The sequence below is a fragment of the Bos grunniens genome, chromosome 4 (assembly GCF_055505025.1).
Source record: "Bos grunniens cultivar Pamir isolate PY7600 chromosome 4, Bosgru_T2T1.0, whole genome shotgun sequence".
In the NCBI taxonomy this organism is placed as follows: domain Eukaryota; kingdom Metazoa; phylum Chordata; class Mammalia; order Artiodactyla; family Bovidae; genus Bos; species Bos grunniens.
Genome location: NC_141168.1, coordinates 27,369,943 through 27,387,467, shown reverse-complemented (window position 1 = coordinate 27,387,467; position 17,525 = coordinate 27,369,943). Strand labels below are relative to the sequence as shown.

Sequence of the window (17,525 nt, the reverse complement as noted above, 5' to 3'; positions counted from 1 at the left end):
CTCAGTCCCACTGCCTAATCTCCTGATCCATGACGTCATTTGCCTGCTCAAAACCCTTCCATTGGCTCACCGTGCTTTCAAACAGACTTCTCCCGATAGGGTCCCCGACCACTTCCCAGGTGCCTCCCCCCAGATTTCTACCCACAGCACCCTCCACTCCAGCCGGGCGGGCCTACACACTGCCTGCCCCACAACCCCAGACTTCCTGGCCCTGTTGGCCCTTCACCCAAAGCCCCTGCCTCACTCCCTGGCCTCAGGGACACACGCCTGTCCCTGACCCCACAGTGCCTGCTCCCCCCTGCTCCCCCCTGACCCCACAGTGCCTGCCCCTCCACGGTGCCCTCCCCTACCTCACAGACGCAGACTTCGCAGGGGTCTGCACCGGGCTGGAAGCTCTCTCCTGGCTCATACTTCCGACCCTCATGCTCACAGTCTTGTTGGAGGGTGAAGGTTGGGGGGTTGGGGGGGTACGGGTGGGGTGGGGTAAGAGTAGAACAGAACCAGGGAACTTTCAGACTGGCCGCCATGCCATGGGGGGGGGGTTCTCTGCCCCTTGGACCCCCCAACCTCAGAGATTGGAGTGTGTGTAAGAACGGGGGCCACCCAGCCCAGGGCAATGGCAGGGAGATGCTGACTGGTTCTGCCTCCTTGCCACCCCCCGCCTCACCCCTCCCCAGGCATCGAGGGCATACCAGAGCACCGAGGGCAGCAGTCACTGGGCCCCTGGTGGGGCTGGGCACAGGAGGTGACACACTGGATGCGGGCACAGGTGATGACACCCTCATGACACATGCAGGAGGAGCAGGGGCTGTCAGGGGGCTTCCAGCTACTGCCTTCGGGGTGCTCCTCCCCATGAAACAGGCAGCCTGTGTCCAAGGTGGGCAGGGGTGAGCTCTGAGTCTGGGTTCTGCATGTCTGCCCCGATCCCCTGCCCCACTCTGCGTAGTCAGTAGGGCATGTGGGTAACCAGGAGGGGCTTCTTCAGGGCTGGAGTAGGAAGCTGGGACAGAACCCCTGTGTGTGCTGGAGGGGAAAGACACTGGGTCAGGGTCAGAACACCCAGGTTCTAATCCTGTTTCTGCTTGCTTGCTAGACCCCGAGCCCGGCAGTAAGCGCTGCCCGTCACAGCCCAGGACAAGCAGCAGTAGCGGGCCTGCGGCAGGAGGGCGATACACACACGTGACACTAGTGGTAAAGAACCCGCCTGCCAACGCGGGAGACACAAGAGGCACAGCGTGGATCCCTGGGTCTGGAAGATCTCTCGGAGGAGGAAATGGCAACCCACTCCAGTATCTGTGCCTGGAGAATCCCATGGACAGAGCCTCGCAGGCTACAATCCATGGGGTTGCAAAGAGTCGGACAGGACTGAAGCGACTTAGCAGGCATGCACGGGATGAATGAAAGGTTCCATCACTAGCCATGTGCCCAAGGTAACTCCATCTCTCCAAGCCTCAATTTCCTTACCCATTAAATGGAGGTTTCTTCTGTCCTGCCTACCTCCCAGGCCAAGCAGATACTCATAGTTCTTATACCATTTGGGGCAGTGTATGGGGTTAGGGTCTTCTTCATAGGCTAAAAAAGACCCCTATTCTAGAACCAGGCAGCCTAGATACAAATCTTGACTCTGCCACCTACTTGCTAAGTGACCACGGGTAAGTTATGCTAACTCTCTGTACCTCAGTTATCTCACCTGTAAAATGGAAATAATTAATCATAATACCTACCTGATGAGATGGTGTGTATAAAGTGCCTAACTCAGAGTCTGGCACATGGTGTATACTCAACAAATGTTAACTATCATGAGTACCATTATGAACCACAGCCTTTGACTGTGTGGATCACAACAAACTGTGGAAAATTCTTAAACAGACGGGAATACCAGACCACCTGACCTGCCTCCTGAGAAATCTGTATGCAGGTCAAGAAGCAACAGTTAGAAGGACATGGAACAACAAACTGGTTCCAAATTGGGAAAGGAGTACATCAAGGCTGTATATTGTCACCCTGCTTATTTAACTTGTATGCAGAGTACATCATGAGAAATGCTAGACTGGATGAAGCACAAGCTAGAATCAAGATTCCTGGGAGAAATATCAACAACCTCAGATATGCAGATGACACCACACTTATGGCAGAAAGCGAAGAAGAACTAAAGAGCCTCTTGATGAAAGTGAAAGAGGAGAGTGAAAAAGTTGGCTTAAAACTCAACATTCAGAAAACTAAGATCATGGCATCTGATCCCATCACTTCATGGCAAATAGATGGGGAAATGGAGACAGTGACAGCCTGGAAATCAGTCCTAAATAGTCATTGGAAGGATTGATGCTGAAGCTGAAACTCCAATACTTTGGCCACCTGATGCAACTAACTGACTCATTGGAAAAGACACTGATGCTGGGAAAGATTGAAGGCAGGAGGAGAAGGGGACAACAGAGGATGAGATGGCTGGATGGCATCATTGACTCAATGAACATGAGTCTGAGTAAATTCTGGGAGTTGGTGATGGACAGGGAGGCCTGGTATGCTGCGGTTCATGGGGTTGCAAAGAGTCGGACACAACTGAGCGACTGAACTGAACTGAACTGATATGAATAGGGTGTGGTTAGGAACAGGATAGCTTTGAGGATATTCCAGTAAGAATCTAGAAGGAGAAATGGGCTGGGCAGGCCAGGGGCAGGAACAGGAAGGAAGAGATGAAGGTGGGCATGGTGAGAGCTCAAGTCCTGAGGTGTGGGCAGGCCAGAAGGGTGGACAGGGAGGTGGAAAGGCTGGAGGAGAGCTGAGGGGAGGGCGGTGGGGCAGATGGAGGGACACGGGACCCAGCAACGGAAACAAGGGGGCAGCCCCCATCAGCCCGGCGCACCTCTGCAGCGAGGACAGCAGCTCCCCGGCTCCGTGACCTGGAGCGGGCAGGACAGGGGTGGGCAGCGCTGCCGCACACAGCTGACCTGGCCGGCCTGTGGGAGAGGCAGGCTCAGTGGCCTGCTCCCCCCGCCCCCAGCCCCTCGGCCACCTCCCTGCCACACCTGACAGAGACAGCGCTCACAGCTGCCTGTGGGCCCCTCGAACTCCTCCCCGTCCTGGTGCTCCTGGCCCTGAGAGAGGCAGCCTGTGGGCGACACGTGTCCTGGGTGAGGGTGCAGGGTCGAGCCACCTTGCCCGGTCCCACCTCAGGCCTGGCAGAGAGGGAGGGAGGAGGGGCAGAGAAGCGCGTGGGGGCAGGCGTGTGTGCTCACTGTGGCACACGGGGCAGAAGCAGGGTCCTGAAGAGGGGTGAGGGCAGAGAGCTGGAGGACACGGCTTCTTCTGGCAGCGCATGGAGCCTTCCTGGGGGAGAGAGGTCGCCCGGCCACATCCCGACCCCCGTATCATCACACCCTCAAACAGGGCTGCACACGGCCCCTCCGTGGGGAGTACCTGTACTGACCCCCTCCCCTGGCCCCGGCAGACCTGAACCCAATCCTGCTCCCAGTGGATGTCACAGGCAGAGTGCAGCCCGGGAGGAGGAACAACCTTTTTTTCTTGCCAGAGAGGAGGATCAAGGGATGAAGGGTTCCCAAGCCCCCAGAGGGCCACCTCACCTGGCAGGTGCAGAGCGAGCAGGCGGGGTCTAGTGGGTCAGGAAGGGTCTCTCCAGGGGCAGCAGTGACGCCATGATAGAGGCATCCTGGGAGAAAAGGGAATGCAGTGGAAGGGGCTGCAATCAGCGGAGCCTTCCACCCACCCACTCACACACACACACACACACACACACACACACACACACACCGGGCCACACACCACAGCTGGGCCTGGGGTCCTCTACCAAAGCTTAGCTACAGTCCGAAAGGGAGAGGTGAATGGCTGGGAAGGGGAGGGACGGGAGGAAAGACTTCGGCCAGACCACGGTGGAGAGACTTGTGTGCGTGAAGCGGGGGAGGACAGAGTAAGATTGCAGAGCACAGGCCAGGGTGGGAGGCGGATGTGAGGGAGGGGCACCTGGAAATGAAGGTGGGCTGGGCTTGGGAGGGTGGATGAAGGAAGCCAGGAGGGAAGGAAGGTGCTGGGCGTGTTGGGTGACTCAAGGGCTGTGGGAATCACTGAACGGCTTCTAGCCTCATGACATGTTTGAGGGAGGCAGGGTGACAGCCAAAGGACGTGAAGGTCTGGCCACACAGACCTTCTGCGTATTTGGTGAGTACGACAGTCAGCGTGAGGTGACAGCAGAGACCCAGAGGAGGCTGAGAATGGGGTGAGGAACCCGAGGAGAATCCAGGGTGTGGGCTTGCTGTGAGGCTGTCTCAGGGGAGGGTGACAGTGACCAGACCCACTGACAGGGGCAGTGGGAGGGCAGGTCTACCCTGGCAGGTCGGGCAGCAGTGCCCAGCTCGGGTGAGTGGGTGGCTGCAGCCCAGGGGCTCACAGGGCCGGCGGCCGCAGGTCACAAAGCCTCCGAGGCAGGTACACAGGTTGCAGGGCTCGCGGGGATCTGGGAACTCCTGGCCACTCAGGTAGGACTCCCCCAGATACTCACAGCCTTCAAGAGAGAACAGGGAGGCCAAGGTGGAGGAGCGGAAATCAGAGAGGAGACCGGTCATCTGACTCTGAGCTTGGACCTGGCCTGAGTTCAAGGGCTCAAAGGGCACCTGGGGGCAAGGGGCAGGGCTAAGTGCTGGCAGTGGAGGGGGCTGTGCAGGGGGGTGGTTGGACTGGCCAAAGGACAGACTTTCTCCCCTTTGGTCTGCAAAGAAGCCCCCTGTGCAGTCTATAGGGAAAATCCACCTAGAATTTAGTCCAGGGCTTTTTTTCTTATAATAATAAATATCTTTGACCCATACCAGGGCAGTAAATTGGATGGCATCACTGAGTCTATGGACATGAGTTTGAGAAAGCTCCGGGAGTTGGTGATGGACAGGCAAGTCTGGTGTGCTGCAGTCCAAGGGGTTACAAAGAGTTGGACATGACTGAGTGACTGAACTGAGGGCAGTAAAGGGGCTTCCCTCGGGGCTCAGATGGTAAAGAATCTGCCTGCAGTGCAGGAGACCTGAGTTTGATCTCTGGGTTAGGAAGATCCCCTGGAGAAGGAAATGGCAACCCACTCCAGTATTCTTGCCTGGAAAATCCCATGGACAGAGAAGCCTGGCAGGCTACAATCCATGGGGTCGCAAAGAGTCGGACATGACTGAAGTGACTTAGCATGCGCTCTGGGCAGTAAAGAAGACTTTGAGCCTGCCCTCCCAGCCTACCCCCCAGTCCCTTCCCCTCACCATCACAGGCAGGGCAGCAGTCACCCTGGGCAGGGAAGGGGCACTGGGCAGGTGCACAGGCCCTGGGCTCACAGCTGATGCTGCCCTCCCAGCAGAGGCAGATGTGACATCTGGCAGTGGGCGAAGGGAAGCGCTCCCCGCTGGTGAACTCCTTCCCCTGGTACAGGCAGCCTAGTGGGACAGGTGAGAGGCTGGGGGCTCGTGGAGTACCAGGCGCATTACCAGGGCATGCTGCCCTCCCAGCCCTAGAGGCCAAGCCATCCCGGAGACCACCCCCCACCCTGCCAGGCCCTGTGGATCAGGTGGGCACTGTTTCCCTATTTTCTTAGTGAGAACCCCGATGTGGGAGGGGCAGGCCAGGAGGAAGTGGGGAGAGGAGGTGGCATCCTCCTGGAGATAAAGAGGGGCGTGGAGGAAGAGGGGCACCAAGAAGGCGAGGGGTGGAGTTGGAAGAAGGGGGGACAGGGCAGGGAGGGGGATGGCCAGGGCGTTACCGTCACAGGAGGGGCAGCAGGGCCCCTGGTGCGGGTGGGTGCAGGGCACGGGAGGGCAGGGCAGTCTCCAGCAGGACACCGAGCCGTCCAGGCAGAGGCAGCGGCGGCAGGGGTCGTCGGGCGGGGAGAAGTGCTCCTGGTGGTGGGCAGGGACCAAGCCCCCTGGCCGGGGGCAGCCCGAGGGGGCAGCTGCAGGGGAGAGCCTCCATCAGCGGGGCTGGGGACAAGCTGTGGAGGGGATCCAGCCTGGAGAGGTGGCGAGGGGCGCAGTGCCTACCTGGGCACCGTGGGCAGCACTCTCTGGGCAGCAGGACCGGCTCTGGGCAGGGCAAGGGTGGGCAGCGGCGCGCCAGGCACTGCACAGTGCCTCCCTGCAGGTGGACCAGTCCAGGGCCAGTTAGCGTAGGAGGTGGAGGAGCCCCCACGCCTTCCCACCCTGATCTTGGCTGACCTTCCTGGTCTCCCCAAGCCCCACCCTCCCTCCCCCGACTCCTCCTCCCATCCGCATGGCAGACTCACCAGACAGTGACACAGACGGCAGGGATCGGAGGGGTGGGGGAAGTCGGCCCCGTTGGGGTACTCTTTCCCACCAAAGGCACAACCTGGAGGAGAGGGCAGCTAGAGGCCCAGGGGAGGCCCTCCTCCCCCAAGGGCACGCTGCCCTCTCCAGACCTAAAGGCCAAGCAATCCCGGAAACCACCCCCTATTCTGCTCGCCTCACCATTGCAGTTGTTCTGGCAACAGACACCAGGCAGCGGGTGGGCACAGGAGGTCCGGGGGCAGAGCCGGGGTTGGCAGTGGGCATGGCCTTCCCGGCACTGGCATTCCTGGCAGGGATCTCGGGGGTGCGAGAAGCGTTCACCGTCCAAAAACACCTGTTTCTCCAGGACGCAGTCTGCACAGTGGGGTGGGGGGTGGGCACGATGGGGGCACAGAGACAGCGCAAGGAGCAGACTGACAGCCCCTCCCGCCTTGAGTCCAGAGCCACCGCAGAAGTGCCACTTAGAAGCTGTCCCCATGGAGTGAGAGGGGGAGGAGGGGCTGTACACACGCAAGGGTATCTCTGTGAGCACATGCGTGTGTGTGTATGTGAGTAGTCCCTTTACCTGCAGGCAGATGTGTGTGCCTCTGAGGGTGAAGAGCTGTAGGGCGAGTGCACGTGCCTGCCTGTGTTTGTGATTTGCGCCCCGCACACTCTCCATGTGGGCAGGGATCAGGGCACACCACATCCCAGCTCCCAGCCTATGGTATGGAAAACTTGAACACTTGTCATCTGAACCCGTCTTGTACAGGTAGTTACACGAGATCCGGGTGTGCGGGCAGTGGAAGAGGAAGTAGTACAAGATGGGAGAGAAGGGTGGGTGTAGTAACATGAAGGACAAACGGATGTCTGCCGTGTCTCCCACCCCTGCCTTGTGAGTTCCGGAGAGTTCCAAGCTGTGTCAGACTGAAAACAATTCAGAAGGCCATTGCTGTCTAAAGTTAGGGTTAAGGTTAGGCCCCCAAGGGGGGGCTTCCCTGATAGCTCAGTTGGTAAAGAATCTGCCTGCAATGCAGGAGACCCTGGTTTGATTCCTGAGTCGGGAAGATCTGCTGGAGAAGGGATAGGCTACCCACTCCAGTGTTCTTGGGCTTCCCTTGCAGCTCAGCTAGTAAAGAATCTGCCTGCAATGTGGGAGACCTGGGTTCAGTCCTGGGTTGGGAAGATCCCCTGGAGAAGGGAAAAGCTACCCACTTCAGCATTCTGACCTGGAGAATTCCATGGACTGTATAGTCCATGGAGTAGCAAAGAGTTGGACATGACTGTGCGACTTTCACTTTCACTAAGGGCCCAAGGGGCCATGGAGTGTTAGAGTCAAGGGTCCCCCGAGCCACACAGGTGCAGTAAGTACATACCTGGGCACCTGGGGCAGCATTGGCTGGGTCCCCTCTGAGGCCTGGCACAGGTTGTGGGAGGGCAGTTGACCAAGGAGCACGTCACGGTCCCATCCTGGGAGCAGGTGAGAGGGCAATGGCGGTGGGTCCTGGGAGGGGCTGAGCCGGGCAGCAGCAAGCCTGGGGAGGTACCTCGCAGTGGCAGGTGTGGCAAGGGTCTGCGTCTGTGAAGTTCTGCCCGTTGGCATACACTTGGCCATGGTAAGTGCAATTCTCACAGCTGGGGCAGCAGGCACCTGGGCAGGGCAGGTGGGTCAGAGCCCTACACATCAAGGTGAACTGGTCAAGGCACAGGGGAGAAAGCTAGCTCAGGGCAGGGCACTCACCCGGGGGCTGGGTGGGGTGCTGGCATGGGGCTGGGGAGCAGAGCAAAGTCCCACACACAGGTACCCCAGCTTGACAGGAGCAGGTCGTGCAGGGCTGGCCATCAGGCTCCCACTGGACACCCTCAGCAAACTCCTCTCCATCAAGCACGCAGACTACAGTGGTGTGAGGCAGGGAATGGGTGTCACCATGGCAACCCAGGCACCTCCATCCATCCCTGTCCTTCCCAGACTACCCAGAACCCTTCCCAGGACCCTAGCTTCACCATCCCCACAGCAGCCTCTGAACCCACTCTGGAATGGCTGGTGGACTTAAGGATGTGCCCCCACTCCCTTACTGTGAAGAAACACTCCTGGCTGCTGTGAGCAGCACCCTTTCATGGTTGTTCCCTGCCCCGTCCCCCAATACACACACCTGAGCAGAGCTCGGGGCCAGAGTCAGGCAGGGTGCAGGGCATGCCTGGGCACTCACGCTCCTCGCAGGAGACTTCACCAGCCTAGGAGGGAGGCTGGGTGAGAGGCCCTCAGGGGACAAGACAGAACTGGGATGTGAGACAGCAGGACTGCCTACCTGGCAGGAGCAGTGGGCACAGCGGCCACTCTCTTGGAGTTGGAAGGTCTCCTGGTTCTGATACTTGTGTCCCTGGTACTCACAGCCTGGACAGGAGGACAGAGGGGCAGGGGGACAGGGCTGGGGGCTGATGGGGAAGCCTCACCACACCTGAGGCCTCCACCACCCCTCCATCCTGATAAGGACAGTCACACATGTCCTCCAGGAAGCCCTGCCTGCCAGCCTCCACCAGCCCCCAGGTGCCCAGCATGCCATGAGGTGAGGAGAGAACTCATCCCTCACCCTTGGTGACAGAGCTTAGGTTGGTTCAAGGGGGCTTCTGTAGGTTCGGTAGAGGCAACCACCCCCACCCCCAGACCCAGAGCCTCTCCTGGGGCAGTGGCTAGCCCTCCCCCTGGTGACTGGAGCCCTCACTCACTGTCACAGACAGGGCAGCACTCCCCCGGGGTCCTGCCTGGGTGTCTGCAGGGCGTGGGTGGGCAGGGTGGAGGCTCACACTGGACACTCCCATTCTGCCAACAAGGCCTGGTCAGCATGTGAGAGGCAGGCCCAGACGCCAACCCCTCCCTACCGGGCAGCCACACTCACGACACAACGGCAGCGCGAGCAGGGGTCCCCAGAGCCCACGGGCTCCCCGCTGCGGTAGTCCCGCCCATTTAGGAAACAGCCTGTTGGGAAGACGGTGCCTGAGACCCTCCTCAGGGCCGTGTGCCAGTCAGTGTCCTGATCTTCTCAGGAGGCCTGTGATAGGCTGTCCATCCGCTTTCGGATCCCCCGACCACCTGCTGACTCACCATCACACACCGGGCAGCAGGTGCCCGGGAGGGGCCGGGCAGGGTATGGGCACAGACTGGCACATTCCCGCTGGCGGCACCGGATGTGGCCTTCCTGTGGGGGACAGAGGAAGGGGCTATCAGAGCGCAGCCAGGTAGCAAGATAGCCTTCGAGTCCTAGCTATCCATTAACTAGATGTTGTTATGAGCAAATTGTGTCCTCCTTCATATTCTTATGTTGCAGTCCTAACCCCATCAGAATGTGACCTTATTTGGAAATAGAGTCGTAGCAGATGTAGTCACATAAGATGAGGTGAGACTGGAAGGGGGTGGTCTCTGATCCAACGACTGGTGTTCTTTTAAAAAGGGGAAATTTGGACACAGACACACACAGGGAGAGCAGCATGTGGAGACAAAGGCAGAAGCCACAGGGTGCCAAGGATTGCCATCCAGCTGCCAGAGCTGGAGAGGGGCCTGGAACAGTCTCCCTGACAGTTCTCAGTCAGAACCAACCCTGCCAGCACCTAGATCTTGGACTTCTGCCTCCAGAGCCATGAGAGGACCAATCTCTGTTGTTTAAGCTACTCTTTGTGGCACTTTGTTACTGCAGCCCTAAAAACAAATACAGATGTATAACCTGGCATGTCACCTAAAGTTCTCTGTGACTCAGTTTACTCATCTGGAAAAAAAAGAGAATGATCCTATTTGCAGGAATAGAAATGCAGACGTAGAGAATGGACTATGGCACGAAGGAAGGAGGCAGGGGAGGGGAGGAGCTGGGAGAGTAGCGCTGAGATATATGCACTACCATGTGTAAATAGCTAGCTGATGGGAAGCTGCTGCGATAGCACAGGGAGCTCAGCTCGGTGCTCTGTGATGACCTAGAGGGGTGGGAGAGAGGCTCAAGAGGGAGGTGACATGTGTATACGCATAACTGATTCTAGTCTAGTCAAGGCTATGGTTTTTCCAGTGGTCATGTATGGATGTGAGAATTGGACCATAAAGACAGTTGAGCCCTGAAGAATGAATGCTTTTGAACTGTGGTGTTGGAGAAGACTCTTGAGAGTCTCTTGGACTGCAAGGAGATCCAACCAGTCCATCCTAAAGGAAATCAGTCCTGAATATTCATTGGAAGGACTGACGCTGAAGCTGAAACTCCAATACTTTGGCCACCTGATGGGAAGAACTGGCTCATTGGAAAAGACGCTAATGCTGGGAAAGATTGAAGGCAGGAGGAGAAGGGGACGACAGAGGATGAGATTTTCGATGGCATGACCAGCTTGATGGACATGAGTTTGAGTAAGCTCCAGGAGTTGGTGATGGACAGGGAAGTCTGGCATGCTTCAGTCCATGGGGTTGCAAAGAGTTGGACACGACTGACTGACTGAACTGATAGCTGATTCACTTTGTTGTACTGCAGAAACCAACAGAACATTGTAAAGCAATTAAACTCCAATAAAGAACTTTTAAAATAATGAAATAAAAAAAATTTTAAGGAGACAATAATAGTGCTGTCCTCACAGCCTTGTATGGGCATAAGATAAGTATGTGGTGTGGCATCCCTCTCCAGAAGCTGACACTTAACAAACACACAGCTGCTACGACTCCCCACGGTCTTTCCCAGACAGACCCAGTCCCTGGAGTTCACACCTATACCTGGCTCGCTACCTCCAGCCCCATGAGTGTCTCTCACAGGTGGGGTGGGCATGTGGGGTGTCCATGTGAACAGGGCGGGGAAGCACATGGTAACAAGGGGGTGGGTGCACCATGGCCTTCGCAGTGGAGTCCTTCGTCCTTGCTGAGCTGCCAGGAAGCTCTGTGGCTCTGGCTTCAGCCCTCTGAATCATAGCCTTACTTGGCGTGCACCCTGCCTGGACGTGAGGCCTTCGTGTCTCTGCCTTTCTCCCCCAGGCTTTGCCCTGACTCTTCCCTATATCTGGTGTCTTAGTCTATTCAGGCTTCTGTAGTAAAAATCCTGTAGTCTGGGTGGCTTATAAACAACAAAAATTTCTCACTGTGTGGGAGGCCAGGGAGTTCAAAATAAAGGTGTTAGGAGTTTCGATGTCTGGTGAGAGGCCTGTTCCTGCTTCAAGCATGAGTGCCTGCTAAGTTGCTTCAGTTATGTACAACTCTTAGAGATGCTTTGCACTGTAGCTTGTCAGGCTCCTCTGTCCATGGGCTTCTCCAGGCAAGAATACTGGAATGGATTGCCATGCCCTCCTCCAGGGGATATTCCCAGTCCTGCTTCATAGATGGCTGTCTTCTTGCTTGCATCCCCCACATGGTGAAAGGGGCAAGAGAGCTCTCTGGGGTCTTTTTTTATTTTTGGCTGTACTTGCTGTGCTCTGTGGCACACACAATCTTAGTTCCCCAACCAGGGATCAAACCTGTGCCCCGTGCAGTGGAAGTACAGAGTCTTAACCACAGGACCACAGGGAAATCCTTCTGGGGTCTTTTTTTTTATATATATAAATAAAGGCACTAATCCCGTTCATTACTTTGCCAACAAAAGTCCATCTAGTCAAGCTATGGTTTTTCCAGTAGTCATGTATGAATGTGAGAGTTGGACTATAAAAAAAGGCTGAGTGCCGAAGAATTGATGTTTGTGAACTGTGGTGTTGGAGAAGACTCTCGAGAGTCCCTTGGACTGCAAGGAGATCAAACCAGTCCATCCTAAAGGAAATCAGTCCTGAATATTCATTGGAAGGACTGATGCTGAAGCTGAAGTTACAGTACTTTGGCCATCCGATGAGCCAACTCTTTAGAAAAGACCTTGATGTTGGGAAAGATTGAAGACAGGAGAAGAAGGGAATGACAGAGGACAAAATGGTTGGATGGCATTATCGACTCGATGGACATGAGTTAGAGCAAGCTCTGGGAGATGGTGATGGACAGGGAAGCCTGGTGTGCTGCGGTCCATGGGGTCAAAAAGAGTTAGACCCCATGGATCGAGCAACTGAACAACAACAAAATCCCAATCATGAGGGCTCTACCCTCTAGAAGTAATTACCGCCCAAAGGCCCCACCTCCTAATACCATCATGTAGGGGTTAAAATTTCAACATATGAATTTGAGGGGGGCACACAGACATTCAGTCTATAGCACCTGGAGTGTCCCCCCATTCCTCCCTGCCCAAATCTTACTCACTCATTCAGACCTAAGTAAACACCACCCCACCCCGAAGTTTTTCTAGATCTGTGCTGCCCAATAGAAATAGAACACAAACCACATATGTCATTTAAAGTTCCCTGGTAGTCAAAATTCAAAAAGAAAAAGAATCAGATGGAACTAAATGTTAACATTGTATTCCACTCAAACCAATGTATCCAAGAAGTTATTTCAACATGTAATCAACATGAAGTGTTAATGAGACATTTTATGCATCTTTCTCTCATAATTCGTCTTTGAAATCCAGTGCATAGTCTACCCTTAAAGCCCATCTCAAACAGGACGGTCACATTTTGAGGGCTCAGTGTCCACACGGAGTGGCTCCTGCTCAGACAGCAGGGCTCTGGACATCTCAGATCAACTGTATTTCTCCGTCCCTGGAGTTTGTGCCCCCGTCACATCCTGTCTGCCCAGCCTCACTCCTCCTGTAACCTGAAGCGCCTTGTTTGGGTTCACAAACATGCTGCCCACCTACTGTGCTTGGAACTGGACATACAGGCACGACCCCTTCCCCAGCCTCACAGCCTCCAGAATTGGGTCTCTTCCATCTCTGTCCCCTCACAGTGCCTTTTGGGATGTGTTCAGTGGAGTGAAGGAATGAATCTGGGTGACCCGGGGTCGGGTAGTGGTGGGGACAGCCCCAGAGCAGCATGGGGACTCACCAGGCACTGGCAGATCCGGCAGGGGTCCCCAGGGGTGGTCCACTCTTGGCCATGCTCCCAGTGAGAACCATTTTCTGTGCAGCCTTGAGCTGGGGGAGACAGGCAGAGAAGCCTGGTGGAAATTTCAGCCAGACCCTCCCTCCTCCACATGCCCTCTGAGGGTCCTCCTCAGACCCTAAACCCCACCAGATCCTGCCTCTGCCTGGACCCCTTGTCCCAGCTTCCCAGCACCCCAGGCAGGGTCAAGCCCAAGCTCCTCAGCCTGATTTTCTAGGTCTTCGAGGGCCAGCATGGCCACGCCCACCTGTCTCTGCTCTGCCCCCCACCTCTCAGTGTAAGCCACGCCCACCAGCCTGCGCCTTCCCAACCAACACACACCCACCTCACATGGAGTGTCAGTCCCAAACGGCCCTCTCTTCCTGGCATGCCCTCTGCCCTTCACCTAGCGAACTGCTCTTTAGCCTTGAGGTTCAGTCCCGACCCACCACCCCCAGGACGCCCTCCCTTCCGTGCCCAGGTTGGACGAGGTCTCCACTAGGTCTCCTTCCTCTGAGTTTCTATAGTATCTGCGTGGAATTTAATCCCGCCTTTGCCAGTCCTAGTTTGTGACTCAGTGTCGCCCTCTAGTGGTCTGCCTCGAGGGTCCACGGGTGTCTTTGCACAAAGTAGGTAATTGTCAATGTTTATCGAGGTATATACAGTATCATTATCCCCCTCTTACAGATGGGGAACTGAGGCACGGAGTAACTCTCTCAGAGGCACACAAGCGCTAAGTGACAAGGGTAGAACTTGGAGCAGGTGTGGTCAGGCGCGGCTCCCCCGCTGACGAAACCCCCAGGTCAGGGGTCTGTAGAGTGAGCTCTGGGTTGATGAAACAGCCTAACAGCCCCACCTGGAGCTCCACCAGGGAAGGGGCAGGGGCTCTCACCTTGGCAGGTCGGGCAGCAGTGCCCAGGCCTCAGGACTGGCTTGGGGCAGGGGATGGGCGGGCACTTCGTGGGCACGCAGCGAACCAGGCTCCTCTGTAACACACCCACAGCTGTGCTGCCTCCGGCTCTGGCTCCCGGAGAGAGCACGCTGGGCCACAGGGCGGGGATGGAGGGAGGATCTCTCTGGCACCAGGCCTCGGGAGGTATGTGAGGGGCTGAAAGTGTGGCAGGTGCGGCCGGGAGCAGGCGCGGGTATCCCAGGAGGAGCAGGGCCCGGGCAAAGGTGCGGGGGACTCACCAGGCAGGAGCACTGGAGACAAGGGTTGGAGCTGGACCGGAAGTTGGCCCCTTCCTCGTAAAGCTGCCCCTCATACTCACAGCCTGGGGAAGATTGCCAGAAAGACAAGCTAGTCAGTAGAGAGCAAGGTGGCTGGTCATCACCCAGGGGAAGGCATGACCCCAGGTAGGTATGGAACCCTCTGGGGCTGAGGCCAGGGTGAGGGGGTAGGCAAGACAAGGGCAGGTCACCTGGCTGGCAGACGGGGCAGCACTCCCCAGGTGGGGTGTAGCTCTCCAGGCAGTTGAGCTCTGAGCATGAGGGCCCCTGGCACCGCACTGTCCCTGCCTACAGAACAGACACTGAGCCCTCCTGCCTTCTCCACTGCCCAAGCCGAGTGGAGGCCTAGACAACTCCAGGGCTCAGTGCCAGGGTGGCAGCAGCAGCCCTGCCTGGCCCCCAGGTCAGGCTTAGCACTGCCAGGCCTGGGGTATGCCGGACAGCAGGGATGTAGCTGGTAGTTGGGGCCAGGCTCTGATTCCCTTACCTGGCAGGTGCAGATAACACAGCGCTCCAATTGCCACGTTTCCCCATCCCTGTAGCCTCCAGGGCAGCCTGCAAAACCAGGGCCAGGCCCCAAGTAAGGGACCCAGCGAATTGGGGCAAAAGACAAGGACGCGACATCAAAGGGGCACTGTTTGGGTGAGAATCAGATTTGTATATTTACTACAACATTTCAGCAGATGGCAGTATAGTGTCTGACTCTAATATCAGTAGGCCCATCATTTTACAACACATGGAAGCAGTGAGGGAAGAGTGACTTTTTAAAAATTTCACCAAAGACATCATCAGTTCAGTTCAGTTCAGTCGCTCAGTCATGTCCGACTCTTTGCGACCCCATGGACTGCAGCACGCCAGGCCTCCCTGTCCTTCACCAACTCCCAGAGCTTGCTCAAACTCATGTCCATTGATGATGCCATCCAACCATCTCGTCCTCTGTCGTTCCCTTCTCCTCCTGCCTTCAATCTTTCCCAGCATCAGGGTCTTTTCAAATGAGTCAGCTCTTTAAGACATCATATGGGCTAGCAATGGCCCTGAGGCACCATTTATCTTACAAGCTGTGTGCGTGCGCATGCGAGCACGTGTGTGTGTGTGTGTGTGTGTGTGTGTGTGTGTGTCCCTTTTCACTGAGATCTAATGACTCCAAAGACATTACTCCTCGTCTCATCTTGGCCAAGACTTTCAGGCTACATTGCCAGACCTCAACCAGTGCCTGGACCCCTGTCCCACCTTTCAAACTACCAGCTGCTATTCTTCCTGCAGTATGGTTGCCAGATTAAAATATAGAACACTCACTTAAATGTGAATTTCAGATGAACAACACAAAATTTTTTAGTATAAGTACACCCCAAATATTGCACAGGACATACTTAAAAATATGTGCTATTTATCTAAAATTCAAATATAACGGGGCATCCTGTTTTTATTTGCTGAAGCTGGAAACCTTATCTTCCTAACTATGAGCTAGTAACACTTCCCAGCAGTCACTGCCTCCACTTCCGCCCAGCTCTCTTCATGTCACTGGCCCATGGCCTTCCTAGTCTCCTAAAGCTCGGAGTCCACTGTTCTATGGCATACAACCATGTTCCTTAGAAACAACCTTTCTTCTGTAGCCTACTGTCATCTCTGGCTCCATGCCCAGACCACTGGGCATGTAATAACCCCCTACCTGGTCTTCCTACATCTAGCCCATACCAGAAGAATATTCCAAAAATGCCTCTTGGAACATGCCACACTCCAGCTCTGCAGCCTTCAATGGCTCCCATTGTCCACAGAAGAATGTCCAAACTGCAAGGCTTATAGCAGCCTGTTCCCACTGGCCTTCCCAGGCTGATTTGCTGTGACACACGTCTCCGCATTCTGGTGTGCAGAGGACCCTCCTTCTGTGGAAACCCCACTCTTCCTTGAAGACCCAGCTTGGATGACGCGTTGTCCATAGAGCCCTCCCTGCCCTCTCCTCTGGCAACTGGCCACTTAGTACCTTTCTCTGCTTCCTCTTAATCTGTTCACTAGCTCTTAAATCTTGTATTACACTAGCTATGTAAATTCATCTTCTCACTAGATTAGAAGCTCCTGGAGGGAAGGAAGAAGATCATGTCAAGCCTTTGGCTCAGTCCCAGGCCAGAGGCAGCATTTGCTGACTTGCACTTCGCTTCCAAACTCCCTAAACCGGAGCAACCAGGCGGGCACCCTCTGGGCACATAGCAGGGGGCAGGCCAGGCTTGGGGGCCCTGGCACCAGTGTGGGAAGTGTGGCTGGGGCAGACAGGAAGCTGAGCGGGCTCACAGTGTGGGCAGCATGCTCCTGGCTCTTGGCAGGGTCCTCTCGGGCATGGCTTCTGGGTGCAAGTTACAGCTCCTTCCTGTGGGGAAGCAGGTGATGGAACTCTGGAGGGTGGTCCTTCAGAACTGAAACCTCCCCCCAGGCTGGGACCCACCGGAGGAGCAAGAGGCTGAGCGGGCTCAGAGTCTGCAGGCTGCCCTTGGCCCAAGGGCAGAAAAGGGACATCCTTCCCCCACCCCCATCATCTCCTGCCACTCTCAACCCTCGGAAACCAGCGCTTTCAAGAGCCAGCCACATCTCCAGAGTAGGGAGATCCTGGGAAGGGAACAGAGGGCTTCCTATGGAGGGGTGAATAAGGGAAGGCTGGAGGAAGGTGGAGCCAAGTGAGGGAGAAGAGGCAGGTAGATGACAGGGACAGACGCATGAGTGGGGGACACTGAGGGTGCACAGGTGAGGAGTGGGTACAGGAGGATAAGAACCCCTCTGTGTGTGTTGCGGGGGTTGAGCTCCAGAAAGCACAACAATTCAGAATCAACTGAAGGCTGCCAGAGGCAAGGCTTGGAGGGATGGCAGGTAGAACGCCCCCCTTCTAAACATTCTGCACACCAGCTGCAGCGACAGGCAGCTGAGGTGAGGGGGACAGGGGTGGGGTATCCCAGGGGCCCGTGAGAACTCACCAGGCAGCGGCAGATGGTGCAGGCATCTGGGGTGAAGGTCTCCCCATTGCCATAGGCCTGACCATTGTGGCTGCAGCCTAGGGAGGACACGGTGCTGTCACTCGGGGCCATCTCCAGGCCCCAGGGT

General features: G+C 56.2%; 1 protein-coding gene across 15 annotated transcripts in view; it reads right to left on the bottom strand.

Moving 5' to 3' along the window:
- Positions 1-17,525, bottom strand: part of KCP (kielin cysteine rich BMP regulator) — a 29,671-nt gene that overhangs the window by 7,842 nt on the left and 4,304 nt on the right. For 5 of the 15 annotated variants that reach the window (XR_015162175.1, XR_015162176.1, XM_086395738.1 and 2 more), the window contains exons 4-30: positions 17,399-17,475; positions 16,725-16,800; positions 14,926-14,993; positions 14,630-14,726; positions 14,400-14,482; positions 14,101-14,194; positions 13,173-13,261; positions 9,364-9,457; positions 9,158-9,237; positions 8,988-9,081; positions 8,570-8,655; positions 8,414-8,495; positions 8,002-8,154; positions 7,808-7,911; positions 7,637-7,730; positions 6,462-6,635; positions 6,260-6,342; positions 6,018-6,111; positions 5,741-5,929; positions 5,247-5,417; positions 4,340-4,516; positions 3,582-3,667; positions 3,237-3,327; positions 3,027-3,109; positions 2,864-2,957; positions 693-866; positions 351-433 (exon numbers count right to left, since the gene is read on the bottom strand). Coding sequence is in view for 6 of the 15 variants with exons in the window: in XM_086395738.1 (XP_086251864.1) it covers positions 351-433; positions 693-866; positions 2,864-2,957; positions 3,027-3,109; positions 3,237-3,327; positions 3,582-3,667; positions 4,340-4,516; positions 5,247-5,417; positions 5,741-5,929; positions 6,018-6,111; positions 6,260-6,342; positions 6,462-6,635; positions 7,637-7,730; positions 7,808-7,911; positions 8,002-8,154; positions 8,414-8,495; positions 8,570-8,655; positions 8,988-9,081; positions 9,158-9,237; positions 9,364-9,457; positions 13,173-13,261; positions 14,101-14,194; positions 14,400-14,482; positions 14,630-14,726; positions 14,926-14,993; positions 16,725-16,800; positions 17,399-17,475 (2,870 nt within the window). In the remaining 9 variants the exon portion in view is untranslated. Of the gene's footprint in view, positions 1-350; positions 434-692; positions 1,024-2,863; positions 3,328-3,560; positions 3,668-4,339; positions 4,517-5,246; positions 5,418-5,740; positions 5,930-6,017; positions 6,112-6,259; positions 6,343-6,461; positions 6,636-7,636; positions 7,731-7,807; positions 7,912-8,001; positions 8,155-8,413; positions 8,496-8,569; positions 8,656-8,987; positions 9,082-9,157; positions 9,238-9,363; positions 9,458-13,172; positions 13,262-14,100; positions 14,195-14,399; positions 14,483-14,629; positions 14,727-14,925; positions 14,994-16,724; positions 16,801-17,398; positions 17,476-17,525 lie in introns of those variants that run through there. The other 10 variants (XR_015162178.1, XR_015162182.1, XR_015162181.1 and 7 more) reach the window with 10 other exon arrangements.